The 20966-nt window shown below is 36.8% G+C and overlaps 1 protein-coding gene across 9 annotated transcripts in view; it reads left to right on the top strand.

Moving 5' to 3' along the window:
• The first annotated feature begins 4214 nt into the window (after positions 1–4214).
• LOC108052987 (protein held out wings) overlaps positions 4215–20966 on the top strand; it is a 39035-nt gene continuing 22283 nt past the window's right edge. For 4 of the 9 annotated variants that reach the window (XM_044458714.1, XM_044458710.1, XM_044458711.1 and 1 more), the window contains exons 1-2: positions 4216–4372; positions 4934–5412. In XM_044458714.1, the coding sequence (XP_044314649.1) occupies positions 5076–5412 (337 nt within the window). In that variant the 5' untranslated portion in view covers positions 4216–4372; positions 4934–5075. Of the gene's footprint in view, positions 4373–4933; positions 5413–20966 lie in introns of all 9 variants that reach the window. The other 5 variants (XM_044458716.1, XM_044458715.1, XM_044458717.1 and 2 more) reach the window with 4 other exon arrangements.

Raw genomic sequence — 20966 nt, 5'->3', positions numbered from 1 at the left:
ACGGGCGCCCACCGCACATGCATTTGCCAATTGAAACAGCATTGGGCCGCGTTCAATTTTCCAATAAAACTTGTTAAACCCGCCCCGCTTTTACAAATTCCGTCACCCACATAACCGAAAAATGGTTAACAAACTGCAGGCAACCTTGGCTTAAACGTATTTTTCTGTTGCCATTTCTCAATGATTCAAATTTAAGTTATAATATATTTGATAATTGAAGACAGTCCAAAACGGCAAAAAAAATCAGTCTTTGTTTAAGTAAAATTAAAAAAATAATAACATATTTAAAACTATAGACTTTAATTGAATCCCGTCTTTTTGTCTTTCAATTTTTGTTTTCAACTTTGAAAGTAACTAATGAAACTATTTTAATAGTTTTTTGGATAAGTTAGGTGTGATTTGTGGAAGTATGGTATAAATCTTAGTTTTAATTTTCAAAAGCGATTTCGCTTTAGAATATTTTCAATAGTTTTTAAATTTTAATTTAGCTAAACTACTTCCAATATAGCATAATTGTAGTATGAACTTTTAAAGACGCTCGACTGTAAGTGCGCAGCGCTCGGCAGCCATCGAAATGTATCAGCAAATTAGATGTTGTTGGGGGCGTGGGCGTGATGAATGTTGAAGACCACAACGCCATACGCCCACACACACGTCTCCCCGCTGTCCCCTCCCCCCTTCCCTTGGCATAAACACTTGTTTCTAAAAGCCAAGCTAACGAGGTTTCTGTGAATGAAAAGCCAACGCGCTGGAGTTTACCCATTCATGCGCATTTGGCGGATCGTGGCTAGCTAACTTCGGCTTAGTCTGCGGCTTGTTGGATCTAATCAGCTGGGGTAGCACAATATGCAAAGTGGAAACTTTATGAATGGACTCGGAAAACGGAAGACGGGGGACTGGTCCGGTTCCACCTGTGGGACGCGGCGTGTGACACAGAAAATGCATTCGCACCGGCGACAAAAACGCTGGTAACAATATGAAAGAGATTTGGAAAAACGGATTTATCCATTTTAAAATATATTTTTTCGGATTCACTAGTTTAATATCGATGTAAAGCAGTCCATTAAAGATTAAAGTAACTGCACTATACAGAAAAAAGCAAAGAAAATATTGTTTTACCTTTAAAAATATGGTATACACAAGTCTTTGGTTTTTAATAACACGATTTTTGTAAGCTTTGGAAACAAGAAAGCTTGAAGTTTTCTCATTTGTTTTTAAATACAATAAGGTTTGAGATTTATAATATTTTAATATCTCTTAAACCGAAAGCTAGACTTAATAGCTGCTCTAGAAGGGTACAACAGTACAACAGTGCTAATTTTGTACCACTATGCATATTTTTTTAAAAAATATATTGTCTTAAGTATTCTATTTTAAAAATAAATTATTTCTAAACAAGAATTTAAGCAAACCACTTTGGACGTTTTAGTTGGCTGCTTGGCCTGCATATGTATCCATATATATGTATGTATATGATGGCGTATCTGAAAGATACTCACTGTTTGTGTGTGGGTGTTGCAGCTCGGCTTCTTTGTGGGCCTTAAAAACTGAAAAACCAAAAAGTTGGAGGACCGGAGGCGCCCACACGACCGTGTGCCATGCGTAATGGAAACAACTGAAAACTGGTTAATGGCCGACTGCCTGGCTTTTTGGCCAACATATTGCTAATTACACACTCTCACACCGAAAATTTCTGTGTCGGCAGTAAATTGAGAAAAAGAATCTTTAATTCGTCGTTTAATGCACAAAACCGTTAAATGTCTTGGCCGCATTTGCATTTGGCCCAAACGTGCAATGGACCAAAAAGGAGTCCCTGCCAGCAAAGAGTGTTGGCCTTCGCCTGGCGGTTTGTCGATTTGTGGAACCACTTCCTAATAAGCAGGCGAATTGGTCAAGAAATTGAAGTGCATTTCGAATGCAATATTTTGTTGTCCAAATAAAGCTGAATAACTAACTTCAAAAGGAAGCGATAAACAAAACAAGAGGGACAATTCAACATTTTTTAAATTTAAATTTCTTTGAAACATATGTATGTATTATATTTATCGACCTTAAGACATATGAAAACAATTTAATAACAATTGAAAACAATATAAAAATTTATTGTCATGTAACTTAAAAGCTTTTACTTAACAATTTCAAAATACATTTTATCTCTTTTAAATTTTACGATTTGTCAGTTTGAGTTAAGACCAATCGAAGTATTTTCCTCACCGCACTTTACAGCTGCTAAAAAACTTTTGTTTTGCGGCCATTTGGTTTTCCAAAACCGAAAGTGCTACCTAAAGTGACCTACTCACAAAGCCAAACACCACATACGACCCAAAACCGAATAAGGAAAATTCCAAAGCCCTAGAGAGATTAACGGCCCACGGAAAACTTGGCACTTTGGATCTGCCAGATGTCCAAAGAGAAATACTTGGCAACGTGGGTGTGCGGATTGGAAAGGGCTTTGAGATTTGGTCTTTGCACCAGAGATTTGAATCGGAAATCCATAAGCATACAATGTCTCAATCGCCACGCACATTGACACATATTTCAATGGCAGTAAAACTGTATAATGGGGCCGTATAATATAATGTCGGCCCACACACAGACCCATACGATCCGATCCGATTCGATCGGTCTGAGCCAAGTGCACACGAATTTGGTGGGACTTGTGGCCAGGCTACGAAAAACTTGGCCAGGTGAGGTCCGGTGGTGGGCGCCTGCTTTCCAATGGAATGGCCAATCCAATGTCCATCCATGTCTTCCTCCACACCAAACTTTCACGTCTCATTTAAGTGCATGCGGGTGCTGCTGCACCGCGAATAATTATCACAAGGTTTATCTGATATTCGTTGTATTTTCATAGCAGCTGCGAACCAACCCAATATCAACCCAATATTATAATAATATAGTTTAACATTCAAAATACATTGTTGAAATTAGAATTTATACAAATGAGTGAATGTTTGTTTTTAGTATTATATAATTTGAACACTATAAATATGAGATTTTAAGATTTTTTATTTTATAAGAATTTCTAAAAAATCGTTTTGACTGATAAATAAAATATAAAATATTAAATGACTTTTTTAAAAGAATGTTGTTTTTATAAATATATTCTGTGCACCCGAAATATTTTCCCGGTGTGGTGCTTATGTGAAATACGCCGAATACACGGAAGCCAGCGAAAAGTGTCTTTTTGCGATGGAAAGTAAAAGTTGTCGCCGGCCTAGGGTCGCTTTATATGGTGTGTCCATCGAAATGCTCGCGAATGCCAATTTTCCCACATACATTGTGCGACGAAGTTATCCAAGTTAACACCAACATTTGGCCAGTACGGGTTTAGGGGGCTCATTTGCATGGTGTTTTGGACCCAGATGCTAGCCCCCGCATATGTGTCCGGCAAAACAAAGTGCCGCTCGGTTCTAATCTGCCAGCAATTTCCGTGCGCAATTACTGCCTTCGCTGCAGGCTGTCTTAATTCATTCAAATTCAACGCCAACGCGCCAAGTGGTGGTTCACCCAACGACCAGGTGGCAACGCCGGGTGTTAGTGATTAACTAACTAACAAATCAAGCAATTTTAATCTCAAAATGAATCACATACTTTTGTATTCACCTGCTTTGGACATGTTTGGCCATTTATCAACTTTATTATTCACAGTTTAGGGCAAAATATGTGAAATAAGTTAACCAGCTGCGCAACTCTGTTTATAAGGGGTGGCAACGCTAGTGAGTGATCTTGCATGCTCGTAACGCGGTGGCGAGAGAACCATGCTAGAGAGACAGTGACGTCACAAAGTCTAAAAGGAGTGTATTTTGTATGGGAAATTTAATAAATGTTTTTGTTATTTTAGTTTTGGTTAATTAAATCCATAGAATTTATTTTTAATAGTCTTATGTAATGCATGTGGATTTTTAGAGAATATTTTTGTATAAATAATTATATAATTTTCAATAAGAAAGTGTAATATGTGTTAGTATAATTAATAAATATTTAGCAAAAAAATAAAAACACTAGTATGTTAGGCATAGAGTGGAGAAAGATATAATGTTGTACAATTTTCAGTCTTAATTCAGTTATTTCAAATAATTTATTGATACAAGTCAAACTTTCTGACGTCACGAGCCGAGAGAGCGGAGAGATCAATTCACAATGGAAACGCCACCCCGCGATCGCACAGCCATGATCTCACACTTACAACGTTTTGTGCTCTTCACTTCGCATTCAGTTTCTTTTTCTCTTTCTTTGCGCACGGTTCAGTGGTAGGAAAACTAGGAGGAATCGTTTAGTAAAGTCCCGAAATCCGTTCGTTATTCCTCGACTCGAATAAAACCAATATACATATATTAAATAAACAAAAGTAAAAGGAATCCTCAGAGAAGTGTGTTTTATAAACTTTCAAAAACAAAACGAAACGAATAATAAAGCCAAAAGCCATCCAGCAGCAACAACAAATACATAATCAGCAACTGTGCATATTTCTGCGAAATTTTCAGCCATTTAAGTCACTTTCAATGCGCTTGGCCACTCAGTGAATATCCAGTCAAAGGAATTTTACCATTTCTACCCTAAAAGCACTAAATATAAAAAGAATATTTTGCATATTAAAAATATTTAAATATTTTTTGTTGTATTTGCTGTTGCAGCAGCCAAATGAGCGAGGGAGAGAGCGAGCGAAAGAGAGAGGCAGCTATTTTGACATTCTGCTTTCATTCATCTCCGTCGCATATATAGTTTTACTGTATATTGTCCGTGTGTGCGTGAGCGATCGCCGAGGAATTTTCAGTCTTTGCTTTGCGCTCTCAGTTTCTCGCTCTTTCTCTCTGCGTTGTTGTTGCTGCATCGTAAAAAATACTTTTTGGGTGGAGTTGTTTTCATTTCGTTTTCCGTTTTGAAAATTGCTCGCGAACAAAAAACTTAATGAATTTCCCAACTCCCACAGTAACGTGTTAAAAGTAGCAAATTAGTGTGCAATCAGTAAAGAAAGCAGAGACCCAAACAAAGTTTGAAAGTTGTAAACCAGAATCTCGTCGAGAACAAAACAAAAATCCCCCCCAAAAAAATCAAACACACACACAGCAAAAATGAGTGTCTGTGAGAGCAAAGCCGTTGTGCAACAGCAACTGCAGCAGCACTTGCAGCAACAGGCAGCCGCAGCAGTTGTTGCGGTGGCGCAGCAGCAGCAGGCGCAGCAACAGGCTCAAGCCCAGGCTCAAGCACAGGCTCAGGCTCAGGCGCAGGCTCAGCAGCAGCAGGCGCCGCAGGTGGTGGTTCCATTGACCCAACCCCATTTGACCCCGCAGCAGCAGCAGCAGAGCACACAGAGCATTGCCGACTATCTGGCCCAGTTGCTCAAGGACCGCAAGCAGCTGGCTGCCTTCCCCAACGTCTTCACCCACGTTGAACGACTCCTGGATGAAGGTAAGTCGATCATGCCCCTTCTGCATATGTCTGATTTTCTTAAAAGTCAAAAGTTAGATATTCCCTTTAGGTCTCAAATTTAAATCTAACATAAAAAGATCCGAAGATATAAGCAAAATATCATGATTGGTTAAAATGGGCTTTGTGTTGAATACAAAGCACGTTTGATGAAAATATGGTAAAATATAAATATAAAGATGCAATCTATTTTTTTTACAATTTAAATAGTGGCAAAAGTAGTAAAAACAATTACTTTATTTAAATTGGCAGTTTTTGTATTGCACAAGTTAGTGAAATTAAACTTTTTTCTATAATCAATCAAAATTTCCATAACAATACATACGTTTAAACAAAGCTTACTAAGTATTTTTAAATATGATTTTTATTTATACAAATTGACGTAATTAAGGCTGAAAAGATGCTGATGAAGCATTTCTAAATTTCAGTTCGAAGTATGTGAGTCTGAAAAACTACAATAACAAATGATATGATCCATTTCTGATTTGTATCTTTTTTATTGTTAGAAAAGCAATTGTAAAGCATTTTAATTCCTAGAATCTTGCGAGATTTATTATAAACATTTATTACACAGACTGAAGGCATTCAGAAAACCGATTTCATTTGGAAAAATCAGTACGGTATTTTATTTGCGTGTAAAAGATCTTATTTTTAGTTAGTGACTTCATTTGTATTTTGGGTACTCGGCAGTGTAGCAGTTGTTGGATAATCCTTAAAGAGTGATCACTGTAGTTCAATCAGTTTTGGGGCATGGAAATCGTAGTGTCTGGTTTGTCTCTTCGACGTCTCCTTTTCGCCTCTTCTCCATCGTGGGTTCTGAGTTCATTCCACCTTACAGCGGAGGAACCCAAACGAGATGTTTGTTATTTTTAGTTACTTCCTTTTTGTGCGCCTCTTCGCGAGAGCACTCTCTCCGCGTTCATTCCCTCACTCTCTCCTTTTGTGTTTTTGGCCCCACACTTGACTGCCCTGTGCAGCATTTGTTGTTCTTATTATGAATTCTTTGTTGACTCGGTCGTTCGTACACAAAAAATAAGGGGGATGGAGAGAAGGATTTGAATCCCCAGGGGGGAAAACCCTAAACCAAAAGTAAAATTTATAATGAAGATCAATTAATTTTAATATTTTTGATCAGATAACTGTATTTAAATTTGATTTTTGAGAGAATTTTAAACTTTTTCCCAATTTTTTTTTCTGTGCACTTAAAGTGTAGCAAAGTTAACCGAAAGATGCGTGAACTACCGCCACTGCCCACGCCCGTCCCAAAAACCAAAGAAATCAAAAAAAAAACAATGCAAACACTCTTAAAGACAAACCAACAAAAGTCATTTTTCGGGGCGGAAAAGGGGCGGGGGCGTGTCACTACCTGGCCGCATCTTGTATCTTGTATCTCGTATATCGCAGCTCTCGTTTCTGTATTTGCCCAACATCTGTTGCCCATATGCAGGCCGGTCACGAGGGTGTGTGTGTCGCCTCGTAATGACAAAATTATGTTGCACAGATACAAAGATTCAGATATTCGTAGTTTGGTATTTGCGGATTGCTAGGTAACGCTATATTGCCAAAGTATGCGCTTGTAGTGCAAAAAACTCAAATTTGATAATTTCCTCCTATTTAAAACAAAGTTATAGTCAATTTTTTAAGTTCAAAAGATTATACTTAAATTGCATATTGAATTGCACTGTTTTTTGTAAGGTTTAATTTCGGGACAAATATTTAAAAATGAAAAATAAAACGATTTTATTAATAGAATCAAAAGCATTAATAATTAATTCTATCTTCCTCTATAATAAAAATTAAAAATTCAAATTTGTATGCCTTGATAAATTTGTTTTCAAGAATATTGGAATTTAATCTACATTTAAATACCACTATTAATCGAATTATGCCATTGCAAATAATCTTAATAATAAGATGCAAGATCTAGATCTTTTTTTCAATTCATTAAGAAAATATCTAAGAACTCTATGGCCTTATCCAGACCGATCAGATTATTGATTACCAGGTATCATATAGTTGGAAAACTAGCCCAAAAGCACTTATTCTTGTTTTGGTTTCGTTTCTGGCATAGCTGCAAACTAGTTTGCCTGTCTACAAATTGTATTTGCTAAAAGCAAATCGTTGACAGTTTGTAAAACTCGTTCCACCAGACACAAAATTCCGAGAGGAAGAGAAAAATATACAAAACAAACCGAGATTTCGAACCCAGCCCGCTGGCTTATCAGCTTAGTGGGTGTCGGACTGGATTTGGGACCTGGGAACCCGGAGCGACCGCTGTCCACTATATAGTGGCTATATCCCAACGCTGCTTACTGCGACCGCTAACGGCTTTCAACTTTTCAACTTGCTAGAAGTTTTTGTGCTTTTCTCATTTTGCAACTTTCTCTTTTCAATTGCTGTCGTCGCTGGGTTGTGTTTTTGTTTTCGTTAGCTTGACATGCGGGCCAAACTCAACATTCACATGCGGTCGGCGGAGCAACCCAAAAAGAGTTTATGCTTCAGCCTTTTCCCAGAGGGTATAACATTTATTATTGTCTCGACTTGAATTTTCTATGTCATTTCGTTGATTTGTGACAACGTTTCAGTGGATTTATTAGTGTATATTTTAATTAAAACTTTAGTGGTCAAGGAAAGCGAAAAATAATAATAATGCAAATTTTAATATGATCTAGATTAATTAATTTTAACTTCTTGGCATACAATTGGTTCATAGAACCATCGCCTAACATTGACTGATTGCTTAAATTAAATATTGGCACCCCTTTTAAGATTGTAAATTGTTTTCAAAGCTTTGTCATTTTATTTTAATCTTTCATAGAACATACAAGCAATTGTTGACTTCATATGAGATTGTTACTACAAAGGAACAAAAACAAATATTAAATAGCTTAAAATATTTTTGAAATTTACCTGCATATACTCAGGGTCTGTCTGAGATATTGCGAGAGATCTAATTAGGTTCCTGCCTTACCTCAAGCAACGCTAACATCAGCAATAGCCGCTTTTTGAGGTTGCGGTTGCTGTTTTTACTTCTGTTTTTTTTTCTGATTTTATTATTGCGGGTGTGCAGCAATGTTTGCTTCAGGTTTGGGGCTTGGGGTTCTGCTCGCAATCATCCATTGGCTACCTGTTGGGCGCTCGCCCGTCACTTGAAATGCACAGCTTGTGATTACATTTGAATAGCTGTCTGTGTGCAAATATCTATGTATTTACCGTGCGTTTCACAGCTGTAAGGCATTGCAAAAAAGTCGAATTAGTCTAAGATTTAGGAGATCTAACACGTTTTTAATATAAACATTCAATAAGTGATAAAAAAAAAAACAAAATCCATTTGTTTTAAATTCGCGTGCGATACATATTTTTGCGAGTCAGAAATTTGCATTTATTCTGGATTTTTAGACTTCTTCCTGATAATCAAAAATACAATCGAAAAAGTATTTGCTGTTAAATTGTGTATATTGTATATTGTGATTTAACACTAAAACGCAAGGAATCTAGTTGAAGTATATAATTGTATTGACTTATGGCATATAACTGTTAAATATTAATGGTCGACAAAATACAAGGGAATTTCGATTTTAAACTTCTCATCTGCTCTTTGAACTGGAATCAATCGATATCCTATACTCACGAAACACACATTACATTTATATATATTCCTTCTGTTTATTTGCCGCCTTTTTTTTATCTTCTTCATTTGTTCGACGCTTTTGGCACTGCTGACATAAATTTTTGTTGTTATTTTGACGAGTGTGTTGTTTGCTTTTTTGATCTGACTCACGCCCCAAACGAAACAAAACGAAGAATGAGTTTTGGCCGCCAGCGAGCATTCGCATTGTATCTGTTAGATAGCTTTATGACACACGCCGCTGGAGCACGTTTCTTCGCCCGAATCTGTATCTCTATCTCAGACGTATCTGTATCTGTTGCTTTTGCTGTTCGGCTCTCCGCTATTCATAGTCGCCGCATTTTGCACAGTTGAAGTGTGCCTAGACTGTGTGAATAAAAAAAAGAGTCGACGTCAAGAGGCCCGAGCAGCTCTCCGATCTCGGATCTCGGATTACCGGCGACCAAGCATAACTGCACGTACTATATCGCACTCGGAGATATCATTTTGGTCTCGCAGATATCACATCTTCCGCGTGACGTTTGTTTACCTGGGCAGGGGACAGCAAACAGCCTCTTGATATGATAAATTCCTAGTTTTTGTTTTTAAATTCGGTGGTGCCCACACCTGAGCGTTATAATTTTAGAAATTGTGCGCTCTGTTACTGCAGGCCAAGGTGTATATCTGTCAGATACGCATCCAAGTCTGTATCTTGTGCATCGAAAAACCTGCGAGATAAAAGCCAGAAAGAGCAGACCAAAATCAAATTACGTACACCCGCAACGTGAATGTTTATATGGCCGATATATGTTGCTATATATATACACCTATATATATATATATGCACAGAATCGTGTATATTTAGTTGGCCGAGTGTGTTTCTCGGATACAGAAATTTTTCTCTTTCACTCCGTCCGACATTTTTCATGAAAATTTGAAATGTGTTTCATTTCATCTAAATTTAGATTATTGGAAAATGGTTTTTCGCCTGCCACCATAGCTGTTGGAATTTCGTTTCGTTGGGTTTTCACCGTTTTAGGGCGTTGTTTTCTTCTGGTCAGAAATCCAAATGAGAGGCCTGCCGATTGGCAGAGTCATTAAAATCTGAAATTGAAGTGGCTCGTTGACATTAATGCGGCTGCTGGTCTTGTATCCGAGTTGAATGCAAACACAGCGAGGCTGAAAGACAAACAAATGATTGAAAATGATTGGCCCATCCTCGCTTTGTAAAAGATACATTTGCGCCGTTCCATTGATCATCCAGCCTTACGATCGATTTGCTCATTATTTAGTTGAAAGAAAAACACACCGAAAAGAAAAATGTTGGTTTTAAAGAAAAAACAAACAAGCATTTCAAATTTAAAAGTTTTTAATTAATGAACATAAAAAAACTGTTTAATTATTTAAATTTAAGCGGTTAAATGTATTTTTATGCTGTTAAACCTATTAAACTGTATTAGTAAACTCCCTTTATATTTTTCTCTGTGGATCAGAAATAGCAGAAAGCTGCCATGAGCATTTTAATTTAGTATTTTCATAGGCACGGCTTGCTGGTTTGGGTTCCAGGTTCCCTAACTGACGTGCTCATAAATTTGCTGACAATTGTTATGCGGAACGCGTAACCCTGCTCGTTTCTCCCTCGCCCTTCCTTACCACCCGCACAAAAGCAATCGATCCCATACGATTCCATACGATTACATTCGTATCCAAACGATCCAATCCTATACGATTCGGGCCCCTGCCCATACACGTCTCATTGCGTTTTCAAATTCAATTAAAATCTTTTGTCATGACCATCGATCGCTGCCTGCTTTGTTTTGATTTGTGATTTGCTGTCGGCCCAAAATGCACCGATGCGTTTGCACGGAAGTTGACCATGGCTCAAAAAGCAAATGAAGCCATCGTCATCGAGTAAAACAGTTAGTAGATTGCATCAAAAGGGCATTGATCGTTGGTCAATGGGGCGAAAGTTGCTGGGGGTGGCGGAGTTTTCGATTCGGCTGATCGAATTCAGCATGGAAAGTGCTTGGGAGTGGACGAAACCGATGATTGGAAGCGATCCTATGATGTAACGATGTTATTACGATTTTATTACGACTTTGTTATTGATTAATCTAAATACATATTTCCCAAACAGATCTTAAGGGCTTTATTTGCCACTTTTTGCGGCGGCATAAATTTACATCGTTTCAATTTGTGGTCGTAATTCTCATGTATCTTCATATTGAGCGACCAGCTGCACAACTTGCCTGCCAGTGGCAAAATCCCCACTCAGCCTTCAATTAGCGTTTTCCTTGGAAAACGTCTATGTTTCTGTGTACTTTGCACCATTTCAATTTCTAAGCGAGCTCTCCTACACACTCAAACTCGGAGATTACGTCATTTGCCAAGTTATTTGATAGCCAGACTGCATCAAATGTTTGCTGTTGTTATTGTGGCAGAACGAATTATTTTTGACAAAAATAGCTAACTCAAAAACAAAAAAAAAAAAAAAAAAAACTCAAAAATATAATGGGGAAACAAAGAAGCGCGTAATTAAAATATTTTTCACATGCTCGGGTTTCTTCCCCCCACACGCAGCACACAACACATGGAAATTTCAGCATGGCGCCCATTCCTTTATAATCCTCCCACTCCCCTAAAATACACTGAATGAAAAAACTCACTAATAAATTAGCTAGATAGGTTAACTTGAGTTTCTTTTATGTTATTTAATCTGATTAAATCAGTTATAGATTTTAGATGTGGATCTATGTTAAACACAATATATATATTTTTACAAAGATGCGATTCTTTACTTTTAAAAAGATATCTGTGTAAGGATCCTAACATTGTGGAATGAAGTACTTGTGATCTTTGTTTTTTTTTGTGTGTACCGCCCCCTGGCTATCCGCGATGAGGCACGCGACTACCAGCAGCAGCAGCCATGTGGCATTAGACAATTGCTTTAATATGCCACCAGGCAGGCAGCCGACGAGCTGTACAAATTGAACAATTTGATAACAAACGCCCAGGCAGGGAAAAACAAAAGAGGGGGTCGAAGAGGGAGGCACACTTGAGCCAGAGATACAAAGAGGCTACATTGTGAATTGTGCCTTTGAAGTTGCCTTTTGGCTTTCAGTGCCATATGGTCGGTCGCCTGTATCTGCGATTCTCAACCCGAACTTGCAACTCCTCGACATATATGGGCATCCGATGGATGCCACTTGAACCGACCGCAAGTGAATCATTTTTATTGTACCAATGTGCATTTGCCAATCGATTTATATCGGTAATCAATTTAATTTTTCAATTGCTTTCGAAAATCCCCCCGGCAAAAACTCCCTTTAGCGTGTGAAATGCGGGTAGCCGCAGAAAAGTTAAGCGAGCAATTTTCCACCCTGAAACAAAAGGGAAAATAGTCTTTGGGATGCAAGCTAACCCTCGGTAAAATACTTTAAACATTGTTCAAGTAATTTAGAAATAGTTTAAGTTTATTTGTAATAAAATTTTTATTGGATCTGACTTGGTAAATAAATTGTTAATTGTCAACATTTCGTTGTATCATAATGAAATCTTTAACCTTAAGATATAAACATTTGATCATTATCAAAATAACTAAATTTAAACATTGACAAATGTGAGTTACTTTTTGATTCTTCTAAAGCGGAAATCTGAGAGTAACGACTGATATCTTAAACCAAAAAGACACAACCACGAAGATAACCATAACAAGCTCTCAATCTTAATATATAGTGCAAATAAGACCTCTAAGTGGGTAATTAAGATAATGAGACATTCACTTGACATCCACAAAAGAAAAATTTAAAACAAAAGTCAAATTGTCAACAGACAAAACACCTTTCCCTAAATTCTTGGGTCTTTTGGGCGTGTGCTTTGCTATTCAAAACTATGAAAAAAAACATTGAAAAGAAATCATCCCAGCACACATCTGAACACGAACAATGACCCAAAAATTCGTCATATGAGGGGAAACAAAACGAACTTTTAGAGCCAACAACTACGACATCGTGTGAACAGAAAAAAAAACAATAAAGTCGGCTACGGATACAGATTGAGATGGAGATACTCTGTCCGAATAGTTTTCGTTGTTCCTGATAGCTCGATTAACTCACAGACATGAGCAGCATCATTGATTCGAGACAATTACAGAAGCGCAATGCAAAAAATCTAGAACATAAAAATAGGGAAAGAGAAAATGGAACCATTTGATCAAGATACAAACTGCGTTGAGCATGCAAATCGGTTTCCATAACCCAAATATTTTAAAAGTAACCTTTAGTTTGTAAAATTTTTAAATTATAAGAGTTAAATTACTAACTATACTTAGTTTACTTAAAACATGTACAAATTCGTGTCTTAATAACAATAATAGTTTTGAAACATAAAAGCATTTAAATTAAAAAATGTTTTAAATATACAAAAAAAGGTTTCCTCCCTTCAATCTAAAGTATATATTTTATTAACTATAAAAAGTTTACATAATTCTAACCATTTTCTGCTTTAAAATTATAAAAGTAATTTAAACAAAGAGTGTTTAGCAGTCAAGATAAAAATATTCTCTCGTGTCTTCAAAAGTTTTTTGCTGCTAAAAAGTAGCTGTAACACTCGTAGCTCAAGTGTCCTCAATCTATGTATCTTTCTATCTCAATTTCGTTACCTTTTTTTTTAACGTTTTTAGTGCAATTGGGAAATGCTAGAAGATACGCGTATTTGCTTTTTGCAACATGAATGAATCTTGTGAGCCAAAGTCATTTTGTCGTAGTCACGTCCTCTCTTGCGTTAACCTGTCGGATGTATCTGTATCTGTAGCTGCGTGTAGTTGTATCTGTGCATTTGTATCTGATGGCATTTTGGCGTTTATTTTTTTGGGGGCCTCAGCAGCCGTTTGAATATTTCGCTATTTTCGCCAAACGCACTGGGCCAACAGCTTGCCTTTTAGTCTCATCCAACAGTTTTGATTGAAACGTTTGTGAATTTCATAAAAATTCAATATAAAGTTGTTTAAGTATGACCCTTATTCTTGCATTTACCATCAGCTGTTCATTTAGCGTGCGGGGGAGGAAATATCGTTGCATTTGCTTTCAATTTTTTGTATTTATTTTGCCTTTGTCTTTTCTGACTTTGCGTGTCTTTCCTTTGGCTCATTGATTTTCATTTTTGGCAGTTTTTTGGCTTTGGTTTTTGATATGCCATAAATGTTTTAATGTCGTGCTGAGTTAGCCAGCCACGTTTTGTTTGTAGCTGCGTATTTGGGTTAAAAGCCATTTTATATGGACGCCCAAGCGTTGCTCATGTCAATCATGCGGCTGCTGTAGGCGTATGAATTAATTGCCCAGCTCCTCAATGAAGTCACATTTTTGTTTTTATTCAAGGAACTCTGCTGCGATTGAGGAGAATCTCGAATAAATCAAATAAAAGGGTTATTTTCATGCCGCTATGCAAATTGGCGAGTTTCCTTATGGGGGAATTTAAAATGATTATATGCGGGTTTTTAATTATAAATAAAATGAGAGCATTTGTGTATAATAAAATACTTAGAATGGTTAATGGATTTAATTAATTGTTATAATTTATTTATACTTCCTGGAGAGTATTTAATAGGGGCTTAAAATGGAACATTTTAACAATGAAATTAACATATTATTCCTGTTTCTAATTGGCAAAATGGAAGAAACAAGCTTATTAAATTACTTAAAAAGTTACTGTGCTAGTAGTTCAGTAAGTGTTGTTGTCCTAAAAATTGTTTATTTGAAATTGGTAATACGTCTTACGATAGTGGGTTGCTCATTAATTTATTCATGACACTTTTAATACGTAAATGTGGCCCTGAAATCTTCGCCCAAGCTTCACTTTCAAATACCCAACTGCCCACACTGACAACTTCCTCTCAGTCCTTCATTTTTTTTCTGGCCAAGGACGACTTGGAGCTTATCAACAGCTGAATGTCATTGGCATATGCCCTGTGTCTAAATATATGTATGTATGTATAAACGTCTTGAGCCAAAGATCGAGTGCACTTGCATTTTTCTTAGTTTTACGTAGGCTTTTCCGGTTTTCCACGCATTTTTTAAAACCCACAGATAAATATTTTGTCACAAAGCGACACTTGAGGCGGAGACAGGCGGACGAATGAAAATAAATACAAATTAAAAGAATAGGAAAGAAAATAAAAAAAGAGGAGAGCCCGTAGACGCCAGACTAAAAATAAACAAGAAACGTGGGCGAAAAAAGCCAGAAAGAACAAGGAAAAGAAAAGCAAAGGTGTTAAGAACAAGTTGCACACTCAGTCCAAATCCAAGTGGCTAAGTCTGCCCACATGTGCGTATGTGTACTTAAAGACATTTATTATTACAATAAATCCCATTCAAGGCAAGACGACGGGCGCGCAAAAAGAAAAGGCGGCAGCTTTGGCTTTTGTTTCAAAACGAGTTGTTCGGCCACACTTCAATGTTGGTCAAGCACATTACGCTATATACACAATTACGTGTTGGTGGCTGTTGAGTACATAATATATCATTTTTGTTTTTTTTCTTCTTGTTTTTGGGTAGGTGTTGATCAAGTGGTGTTGCCAGAGAAAGAGGTTTTTACCTTGATGCGATTGTCACACGGCGTTTGGGCGATGTATAGATTAAAAGACAAGACTTCCCATCGCTTTATTTGATCTATTAAATTTAGGCCGCATCGAATGGCTTTCAGCTAATTATGGGCGAGAAGAAAAAATATTATAAACATGACATAAGCAGCCATAAGTTGCCAGATCCAAAAATGGCAGCAACTGCAACTTTCTCCAAATGCCATAAGCTACAAATAATTTTCCAATAGCTAAACTTTATGGGCCAACTGAAAGCACACATTTCTCTCTTTTCGAAAAAATATATTAAATTTCCGCCAGAACTCAAGCTGTTAGTTTTCAAAACAAAAATTTGTGTATATGTACATTGTGCTCGCATAATTCCATACATATATTTTGTGTAATAAAAACAAGTCAAGGGATAACCAGAATTTGATGGAACACAGCCGTTTTTATTCTCCGTTGTGGAAATATGCTGTGTTTACATAGGCTTCCTAAACTTATCGAACAAAATCGTTGTATATTTTATATTAGAAAAATTAATCAAACAAAGCCCAAATGCAATGGCAAAAACTCAAACAAGAAGAACAACCAATTTGTTGTTAAATTATAGTACAAGAGGTCGTGAACTCTGCGGTGGCCGTCAGTCCGCTCGCCTCCGCCCCGGCATCGTCCTCCGGTTTTTGTGTTCCCCACACGTAGTCCGGAAAAGTCATTCGGCTACTCCAGAAATAAACAAGCCAGAAGCGATGGCAGCTCACGAACAGCAGCAACATTACCAGAGTGTGGGGCATCCTATAAATATGCTTAGAAATAGAATAATGGCCCCGAATCAAGAAAATAACAAAAGTCGAGTGCTGCTAGAAGAGTTTTTCCCGTTGATTGAGGTGTTCAAGTTCCTGAATTCAGCATTTGAATGCATCAATTTCCAAAGGTTTTACTTTTATTATGATCCAATGAAATGCTAAAAGAATTTTTGGGCGTTTTAGGTGTTTGAATGAAGTTTAGAAATAATGCGGCGAAAACAAAACCTTCAAAACGTGTTATGCTTTTATACAATTTTTTAAAAAATATGTTGTTACTTATATAATGTACTTGGGAGTTTATTATTTTATTTTGTAAAAGGAAAAAATGTAGTATTTATTGACCTTATGAGATTAGTACTATGTACTATGCACCATTTCTTATTTGAAGGTTATAAGTAAATACATATCTGTGATTAACAAAATTTACAAGAAACCATGTATATTCCGGCTAATAAATTCCACCCACTGTAAAAAAAGATAAATGAGGTAACTAAACAAACTTATTCAAGTTGTTTTTTTTAGTTCTTTTATAAATCTGTCTTTCATCTTTTGTTTGCATTAGCTTGTAAATTAATTCCCCATCAGCGCCATCGCATTGTGTTAATCTTATCTAATCAGAAATAAATATTTTTCCGTTTATTTACAGGTGAGTTTTCTTATCTCTACGGAACAGTAGCGCCTCCTACAAGAACAAAATGCCGTCGGCTTTCGGTGTGCGGTTAAAGCCACTAACCTGATTGGTTGAGTACACATATCGCCTATTAGCTATACTAGATATTGTTAGCTTTTAATTGGTTTAAGCAGCCATTGCAATCGGGCGACGAGTGGGGAGCAAAGGGTGGCCACAGCCCATCATCATCATTGTTGGTTGAGCTGAGTTTTTATGAGCCCCGGGCCATAAAATCAGCAACAGTTAATTGCTTTATAAAAATGGGCGCGTGTGTCGTCGACTACCGTTTCATTAGCTCGTATTTTTTGTGACTAACCCGTCAAATGAGTAAATTGTCATTCATCTCTCGCTGCCCCAACTTATCTATGAAATTTATGCACTAAAGGTTTCATTTTTATTTAGCTTTTTCTCTCTTATATTTTTTTCGCTGTCAATAGAAGTCTGCGTTATTGAACTCAACCCTAAACCGTCCGTAGGAAGCCGCTCTTAATTAATTATTTGGGTGTATTTCTTTGGGACGGGGTCAGGGTGTGGCTTCCTGTCGGTGCTCAAAAGTTTTTGCGCGCCCTCATCGTGGGCATTTATAATTTGGTCAGCGATTTTGCAACGAAAAAAAGACGTAAAGATTTAAAGAAATGGAACATTTTGCTATAAAAATATGTCGAGGCCCTAGGAATACCAAAAAGGCAACTTAAAGTAGTTATTTTCAAATAAACACTCTTAAATTATTCTTTCTTGACCAATTTAAGAAACACTTTTTTTATAAAATAAACTAAATCGTTAAAACTGGTTGTTCGTAAAGAAGAAAAATTAAATAACAACATCTTTAGAAATTCATTTAAACCAGCCATGGAAATAATTGGGTTCCCAAATGCAACCAGTTAGTCCTATTTTCAGTATCCGTTTAGGGACTTCATTTCTACTTTTCCTTTGGCATTTATTTTGTGGCAATTTACGCATTGATTGCATATTTATTTGGTTCGTTTTTGGGGAGTTTTCTCTAGCCCCGTCTACGTGGGGGCATTTTGCTGGAAATTGTGCTCATGGGAACTGATTGATTAGCGGCTAGTTGCTTCGCTTTACTCAATGCCTTCCAGTGACAAACAGTGAACCACCATCTCGGCCAGCGAACCATTGGCCAAAGCCACAACCACTGCCAGACATTTGCAATGTTTTTTGGCAACGACAAGTTGCAGTTTTCAATTGATTTAACTCCGTTTTTTCGCCAGCTATGTATTTTCTTTTGGTTAGCAATTTTCCAAACTTGTTTGTTTTCTTTGCTGGCGGTTGCCCTCGGCTCTCACGAATCGTAGTTGGTCCAGTGCGGATCGGTTATTACGGCGGACACACACCTAATGAGCCGGACAGCTGTGAAACTGTTTGTGTCCGCTCGTGACTCAATGCACTCGTCATTTTGAGTGGGATGAACTAAAACAGAGCCGATGTGAATCATTTTGAAAAATTGCCACAAATGTTGGGAATTATATGTAATGAATTTTTACGAACGCAGAAAGATTTATTTAAAGGTGTATTTCTTAGCTATTTTATTTGGAAAAAAAAACAGTAACAAACATATTAATCAATTCCAAACCAAATGATTTAGCTCTTTTAATGACCACAATAAAAACTAATCACTATAATTGCGTGTGAGCTTTGTAAAAAAAAACTAATTGTAAAAATTTATTTTAACTGTAGTTATAATCTCTTCAAATTGTATTTTCTAGTAACTGCATATATTCCCCTTACATTACAAATAAAAACTATTCTAAATCACTAAACAAAGATAAATAATTAGCAATGCCTTACAATAAAATTTCCTCGAATATCAAGTTAAGTTGTGTTTAACAAAAATTAGCTTCCAATACCCAAAGGTCTTAATTCATTTTGTCAAATCTTTTGTTTCTTGTTAATTGTTTCATTCCTCTCGATTGCTTTGACACGTATTTAATTTCGTAGAAGTGTCGGCATTTGGTGATTGAATGTTTAGGCCAGGCCAAGCCCATTTCCCCTGATGCTCTTAACTGATTGTAGCAGCTCTGGAAGCTTACTGTCAAGCTGCAAGGCTGCCCTGAAGTCAGTCGCACAGGTATTTTCTTTCATGGTTGATGTGCATGTGAAAATCGCTGAAATCTGCTGATGACGATGATGATGTGCCACCCACGTAAATGGTGTTCCGAGGCGTAACATAATTTGTGCCTGGTCGTGGGCCTAATGCTGTGTTGACTTGAAGTGGTGCGTGTGTTTGCTTGAGCCAACAACTTTCCATTTTTGCCCATTGTCTCTGAAAAACTGAAAGTTCAAATTGAACATTTCACTTCCTTTCGATTCAACCAACACCTCAACTCATCTTCAAGTTTAAGACTCATGAGTAAATTCATGAGGCATTCTGGCGTGACTCGGTGCAAGTTCATCAAAAATGTGGAACAAAGTGGGTCTGTGTGTCTGCGACATGTGAAAAGCCATTTGGCATTGTTTTTCCGCCGCATTTTCTTGGATTATAGTTTGACACATTTTCTTTTTGCCATTTGGCTGTTGTCACATGCTGCTCCTCCAAATCTCGGGCTATGGCGGGATTTCTGATGTGGGTTGGGCATTCATTTTAATGCCCTTAGACGGGACACCGATGAGCCATCGTCACATTGAGTGTCCATTAAATTTCCACCACCTCCTTGTCATTTCTCAATATTTCTTTGCTGTGGGTAATTAAATGGCAATGGCTACTTAAGACCGGCAACCATAAAAATATGTATATAAAAAATACGTAAAATATTTCGGCTTATATCCGAAAATTAGTCACGACCTGACGGCATTGTGTGCGATTAACTAAATAAACACTTTGAGATTGTAATCGCTGCGATTTATTAGCGGAACGGCTGGTTTACTGGTTCCAAGTGTCGCTAAACATGAGCTGGTAACAAGGTTTTAATTTCGTTTTAATTTCAATTGAATTAACAGGAATATATATTTAATTCGCCAACGATGATCATCTGGTCAATGCGGAATTTCACACATTTAATCTTCTGCTTCACTGTTATTTGTTTAGATTTCTCAAAACTTTTACGGGCCGTCAATCTTTATTTCACTCTGTTGAATGACTAACAAAAGTTATCGAACCATCTAATAATAGAAAGAACGTTATCCCGCAAACATTCTCTCTTCTCAAATTAAGCAAGCTGTCATAACTTTACCATAATATTTATTTGCATTTCGTTAATAAAAGAAATTATTATTTTGATGGCAATACCTCACGTTTATATATAACTTTAGAGCAGACTGGATAATTGTTAACCACAAAAAGGTATTATCGGCGACAAGCCCCAAAATGTGTGTTTATTTAAAAGCCACAAAAAAAACACAAAAAACTACAAAGAAAATGCTGACAAGAAAAAAAATCTAGTTTATTTAAGTAACAATTTGTTATTTCGTGTTATTGTTAGTTTAATGTGCGTTTTATCATTTCTGTATTTGTTCAAGTGTTTACCCATTTGCTGGGACGGATTCCGCCATGTATTTTGTTGAAAAGCGCAATACCAGGTGGAGATTTATTCACGCCGTGATTTTTTCTCGATTTTTTTCTCGTAGTAAAATCATTGGAAATATTTCACGGTGCACAAATAAACAATTTGCAATGCAAACCATTTTTGGAATTGAAAGGAAAACATTGAGTGTGAAAATGCGGACGTGTTAAAATGAAAATACATGCATTTAAAGAATTTAATTTGGGGGCAGTCCTTCGTAATATGAAAAGTACATACTTCAAAAAGGTTTTCTATTAATTTTTAAGCCAATTTCATTTCTGAAAAATGAAGTCACTTTGTTTAAAGGAAATGTGCAAATTGTAAACGTTTCTTTAGGCCAAGAAATAATTTTCGTTACCAT

Source organism: Drosophila rhopaloa, unplaced genomic scaffold (genome assembly GCF_018152115.1).
Source record: "Drosophila rhopaloa isolate 14029-0021.01 unplaced genomic scaffold, ASM1815211v1 contig_167, whole genome shotgun sequence".
Lineage (NCBI taxonomy): Eukaryota > Metazoa > Arthropoda > Insecta > Diptera > Drosophilidae > Drosophila > Drosophila rhopaloa.
This window is presented reverse-complemented; position numbering and strand designations above follow the sequence as displayed.